Source organism: Lactuca virosa, chromosome 5 (assembly GCF_052849685.1).
Source record: "Lactuca virosa cultivar CGN04683 chromosome 5, Lactuca_virosa_CGN04683_v6, whole genome shotgun sequence".
Classification (NCBI taxonomy): domain Eukaryota; kingdom Viridiplantae; phylum Streptophyta; class Magnoliopsida; order Asterales; family Asteraceae; genus Lactuca; species Lactuca virosa.
Genome location: NC_136430.1, coordinates 332,963,297 through 332,969,205, shown reverse-complemented (window position 1 = coordinate 332,969,205; position 5,909 = coordinate 332,963,297). Strand labels below are relative to the sequence as shown.

Below are 5,909 nucleotides of genomic sequence, written 5' to 3'. Positions count from 1 at the left end.
ACTTGAGGGTATTTGCAAGAAACAGAAAATACCTTTTTCACTGCTATTATCGCGTAGGTTTTAAAATTATGTGTCTATCTATGTGTTCGTGAATGGGAAAACAGAAAGGATTTGCAATAAATAGCAATGTACTTTTTGTTTTTGGCACATCATACACACCATTTGTTTTTTTTTCACCTTATGCTTTTGCAGAACATTATTAAAAATCTTCGATTTAAAATGCATAATGTTCAAATCTTTCTATTTAACCTTTTCATATACCATTCAACTTTCCTTTTAATGTTGATTATAACGTTAAGCTTATATTTTTTCATTTATAGCATTCAACTTTCATTTTAATGTTAATTATAGCGTTAAACTTTTATCTGAATGTTAATTATATCGTTTTAGTTTCAATAACTATAGCATTAAACATTCAAGTTATTGATGATTATAGCATTTTACTTTTTTTTCTTTTCAATTATAGCATTAGCCTTTCATTTCAATGTTGATCACGAGTATATAATTACTTTTTCTAAACAAAATTTATATCTTATTAATTTAATAAAATTCTATATACCTTTGATTTTTCATTACCATTTTTAATTATCAATATTGTTTTTTTTTTCTTACACGTGGTTCCACGGGTTGTAACCTAGTTATATATATAGTACACATGTAACTAAATCTCAAAGAAACAATAACTATTTAAATTAAACAAGGGATATATATATATATATATATATATATATATATATATATATATATATATATATTTGCTATTGAAAATTAGACCTGACAATTCTAGACACGAATACACGAATATGTGAGAGACACGAATACACGAATATGTGAGACACGAATACACGACACGACACGAATACATCTTGAAAATTGAGATAAAGCTTATTTCTCATCCTGTAATCGTATTGTGTCAAATTCGTGGCTGACACGTTTTCATGACACGAATACACGAATTGTCAGGTCTATTGAAAATACACTAGCTCGAAAGCATCACCGATTCATTGTGTATAGGAAGCTTGTAACATGGCCTTATCTCACTACTCTTATATGTTAAACCTAACTTTCTACAAAACATACATCATTCCTAACGACATATACTCCAAAAACCCCATTAGCTACCTCCTTCCCCTTCACTAGAAAGTATTTTCCATCTTTCTTATTTTGTGATTTCATTTTCGATTGAAACAATGGTGTTTCAAGATGAAAGATATTAAGGCTAAAAATTGTGATTTTATTCCCATGAAACTGCATGATGCAACCATAAAAATCTTTAAGCTTCGCAAACAACACAAGATTCCACAAAAGACTCTCGGGAACCTAAAGCTATCGTAGATTACAAAAAAAGTAATTTCACAAAATTAAAAGCATACCATAGATGCCATTATGCAAAATACGAGAATATCTCATGATAATGTTGCAAAAAATGGTCATCCCGTTATAAATCTCCTATTTTGGTCATTTAATGAGCAGCCGTATTATAGCAGGATAGAAAAGAGAGATTAGCGATATGTTGTTAACTTGTTGTATGTGATATTTGTTGATCATAACAAGAATTGGTATCTATACATCCAAATGCAGATTGCATAAAATGCAACTTAGTCATGACTAAAATCAATCAAAATTCTTAGTGATTATAGGATATAAGAACATTGTATCATCATTATCATCATTCCCTTTTGGTCAACAAAACAACCAAACATCATCCATTCTAATCAAATAATGGAAAGCTCGAAATCAATAAAACTACAACACTAAACAAAGCTTCAAGTCTAGTAGACCTTTCACCTTTCTTCATACCTTGTAGGCTTATGGTTCTTGCTCTCAAGTCTCAATATAATATTATCAAAACATATATATATATATATATATATATATATATATATATATATATCTCTTCCAACTATTTGTCTATTGCATACATAAAACATAAAACATAAAACAAACCCTTTCACCAATTAAAAATGGGTGAAGGTCGGATATTAAAATAGGTAGCTGACCCTAAATATGCACACACTAACGATATGTATACTTTAAACCAGACAGATGAAAAAAAGGTTATGAAAATACAGATGAAGGTCAAGATGATTACCCCAACAACATTCATTAGGCATGAGACACCAGTAATCTCCCCTTCTGTTCCTTGATGAGGAAAACATCCTCTCGAGTGAAAATCTGAAAGCAATTTGTCTTTTTTGGAAAATGTATCCATTAACCAAGAACCAATCTTTTCTTCAGACTCAGGGATATCATTCACTACAATACGCCTGACATGGATATGAACTTCTGAAGGGGCCACCCCAAATGCATTGTCTAAGAAAGTTGGGCAACGGTTTTTGTACCCAATTGTGATGTCATAAACTGCAATATATTAATATACCAAAAAGAAAACAAAGTGTTTTAAAAAGTAGATTAAAGGCATAATACTATTACTATTACTTGCTGGAATAAAGAGTACCTGCATCCAAACAGTCCCTTAGTTCCTCCATGCAGGCAGCAAATCCCTTTGTTTTTGGGAGTAGGACACTGTGTAAGATAGGCAGCCCGTTTTCAGATGCATATTTTTGGCTCCGAATGCACTTCTGTTCGCTACACCAGAATAAATATACAAATAAATATAAATTAGTCAGTGATTTGATTGGATATACCAGAGTATGACAGAACATAACAGGTTGTACTGTGTTTGGCATGGACTCAGACTGATAGAACAAGTTGTATTGTGTTTGGCATGTAGTGGACTAGAGACCGGGACCAATGTCAATGGGAAAAAAAAAATTGCAACTTTGTGAAAAAGGCGTGAATGCCCTGAGAAAAGATGAAATATGTATTACGTGAAATCGGTGCCCTCGGGGAAAACAGCAAGCCAGAGAGGATCTTGATGATTTTTAAAAGTTGAAAGCATGTGTCGCATATTTGACTCATCAACCTCCCATTTTCTCTCAACTGAAATGAACTCCAAAATGTGAAAAGCCCAACCAAATACAGGCAGCTTCATTAAACTGCTCTTGAGGACATATTTAATATACCCTAAACGCCCTTTTCGCAAGGCAAGATCCCATAAATACATCCAGTCAACTTCAGTTCTGTGGTTGGCAATGATCAAGACTCTCTCCTCCCTTTCTGGAAGAGTTTCTCCAGAAAATATTACTTTAGTTTTGTTTATTTTCTCAAATAAAAAAGGCCATAAAGCTAGCCAGCTTCCAAAGAAAAACGCTGTTGCTTTTCTGCTGTAATGTATGCTGAAAAATCTCAAGATCACAGCTGTGAAGAAACCACAGAAGACCAATATCACAAATGCTGTTGAAAGCAGGATTAGTAAACAGAACACGCCACGTAAGACTCTTAATGGAGTCAGAGCACGTGTTTCTTGTTTGTTACTACTCTCAACAGCCATCTTCTTTCCACAATGTCCAAAAAACAGCTTGATACTTCAATACAGTGTCAGTGAAACCAATGTTACAAAATTACAAATGAAGAACTTAATGGCTCTACAAAATTATAGCTCCTGCAAGAAAAGAGCTGATTAAGAACCTTACAGTGGATTGAAAATATCATTGCATGCAAATTGCACTAAATGCATAGTTGCCTAATAACTCATAAAGAAAAGAAATGAGAGGAAGATTGAAATTGCAGAGATCTCCTATCAATGGAAGCAGCCTCTTAACCATTGTCTTTTGTAAAAAGTCATTATTTAGTGATATGCTATATACTATGCAATCAAGAGTATCTTGATTTGCAGTATTTTGTTTCAGTGGTGCTTCCCATTCTTAGTTTGGTTTTAATCTAAGATTAGTGTAGTAATTAGTAGATAACTATATTTTGTTACTACAATTGCTCAGTGTTTATAACCATATAATTAACTTATTTTAGGCACCATATTGTAATCAAGTTTGAAGATACAAGTGTGCAATGCATTAGTACTACTACTTATTACCACTATGCTCTCAGTGGGGAACTCTGTCAAACACTTGGTGCTCATAAAAAGTGAAAGGTAATGGCGTTGCATATCTTGTCCCCTCCTCCTCCCAAAAAGTAGCATGGACATAGCATCAATGTGATTATGTGAAAACCCATTCCCCAAAAAAATGCAAACCCAGCTGAAACTGACCCAGGAAATCTAAACAAGTCGAAGAATGGATCAACAAACAGAGAAATGGAAAAAACTGAAAACAGAAAACGAGCATCAACTCACCTAGGAGTACATGAAAAAGAGTAGCAGCTAGAAGGGCTGCTGCTAGTCCATTAGAATGCCCTTAAAGAGTCAAAGAAATGACACCAAAATGTGCAAAAAGTAGGATCGAGTGAAGAAGCTCAAATTCAAGTTACGCATTGAAAAAAGAATATAATAATCAACGTGGACACAGATCCCATTTTGGAATTGCGCCGCCAAACTAAACAAATCAATTAGCGAATCTCATTAACGACACAAATAATTAAATATATCGATTTAGCCTATACACATGCAACTTCAATATAAAATAAAAATGCACCTCGTTCTGCTACTAAACCTAGTGAAAATCAAACTCCAAATGATCTAATAAGAACGCACAATCTCCAAAGCAAACAGCGGTAATAGGCAATAAGAATCGATCGTACGAAGATATGAAGTTTATGCAACTGTTGAATCATTGTAATATACATAAAATAACATTAGATACAAACCTAAGAAGGAGATGATGACGGCCTTATTTCTTGATTGAAGCGTTTTAGGGTTTAAATGGCACTGCAACGGCAATGGCGATCAGCTACAGTAATTCTTACCCAAAATCTTGAGAGTTCAAGAGAGAGAGAGAGAGAGAGAGAGAGAGAGAGAGAGAGATAGAGCGCTCTGCATAAATTCCAGTTGGATTCTTCACCGCCTTCAGCTTTATTTTTTATTGACGAAAACGAGAAAGGCTCGGTAATTGTTTTTTCCGTTATTCCACTTACTTAAATTAGGGGTGTGGGAGTTATTTTTAAAATCACTTATTTTATTGGTTTTTTTTAAAAGTTAATAAGTTAAAAAGTATTTAGTAAATGCTAATTTTCCGGTGCAAAAAACATAATTTTTTCCAAAGGTCAGAAATTTTTGATTTTTCGAAAAGTCAATAAGGAGTTTGAGAAACAATCTCAAATTAATTTTCATGTTCAATGGAAGTGAAAAAAGAGGTTTTTTTTTATTCTACTTGCGTAATTTAAGGGAATTATACCTACACAACAACTTTTTATCGCACAACAATTTAAGGGATTCTAAGCAAAAAATCATAGAATTAGAGAAGATGGTGAAATTAGACTTGGAGCAGAAATCAAAAATAAAATGGTTGTGTGATGGCAATGAAAACTCATCTTTTTTCACAACACGTTAAAGATAAAAAGTAGAAAAGGCAATTTGCAAGGGCTTATGATTAATGGACACTGGGTCACTGAAGTTTTGGCTATCAAGACGGAAGTTTGGCGATTTTTTGGGCTCAAATTTCAGGAACACTGACAGAAACATCCTTATTTTATTAACTCTAGATTTAAAATTCTCTTGTTGCAAACAGATGTTTCTTGGAGGCTCCTTTTGAGCTAAGTGGAGTCAAAGAGGCCATTTGGAGCTGTGGAAGTGAAAAGGCTCCGGGCCACGACAGGTTTACTTTCAAGTTCTGCAAACATTTTTGGCCTCTTATTCAGGACGACATAATGAGGTTTGTGAAGCACTTTGAAGCTGGTTGTTTATCTAGAGGGAGTAACTCGTCCTTTATAATTCTCTTGCCCAAAACGAAAGACCCGTTCTCGCTTCATGACTTTCGGCCCATATTTGGATGCGGTGGATCAAAGGATGTCTCTCGTCCTCTAGAGCTTCCGTTATCATCAATGGGTCGGCTACTCAAGAATTTCATATTACTAGGGGAGTCTGTCAAGGAGATTGTAACACCCGTTATCAGGTA

The 5,909-nt window shown here is 34.0% G+C and overlaps 1 protein-coding gene across 2 annotated transcripts; it reads right to left on the bottom strand.

The window, feature by feature from the left end:
* Nucleotides 1-1,634: 1,634 nt before the first annotated feature.
* On the bottom strand, nucleotides 1,635-4,891 carry LOC145117398 (putative 1-acyl-sn-glycerol-3-phosphate acyltransferase 5). 2 transcript variants are annotated; one of them, XM_079053694.1, is made up of 6 exons: nucleotides 4,663-4,891; nucleotides 4,193-4,252; nucleotides 3,935-4,117; nucleotides 2,832-3,505; nucleotides 2,459-2,589; nucleotides 1,635-2,361 (listed from the first exon to the last, which is right to left on the bottom strand). In XM_079053694.1, the coding sequence occupies exons 4-6, from the start codon at nucleotides 3,392-3,394 to the stop codon at nucleotides 1,952-1,954; spliced, it is 1,104 nt and encodes a 367-aa protein (XP_078909820.1). In that variant the 5' UTR covers nucleotides 3,395-3,505; nucleotides 3,935-4,117; nucleotides 4,193-4,252; nucleotides 4,663-4,891; the 3' UTR covers nucleotides 1,635-1,951. The 2 variants fall into 2 exon arrangements, with proteins under 2 accessions (XP_078909820.1, XP_078909819.1); XM_079053693.1 differs by lacking the exons at nucleotides 3,935-4,117; nucleotides 4,193-4,252.
* Between the last annotated feature and the right edge of the window lie 1,018 nt (nucleotides 4,892-5,909).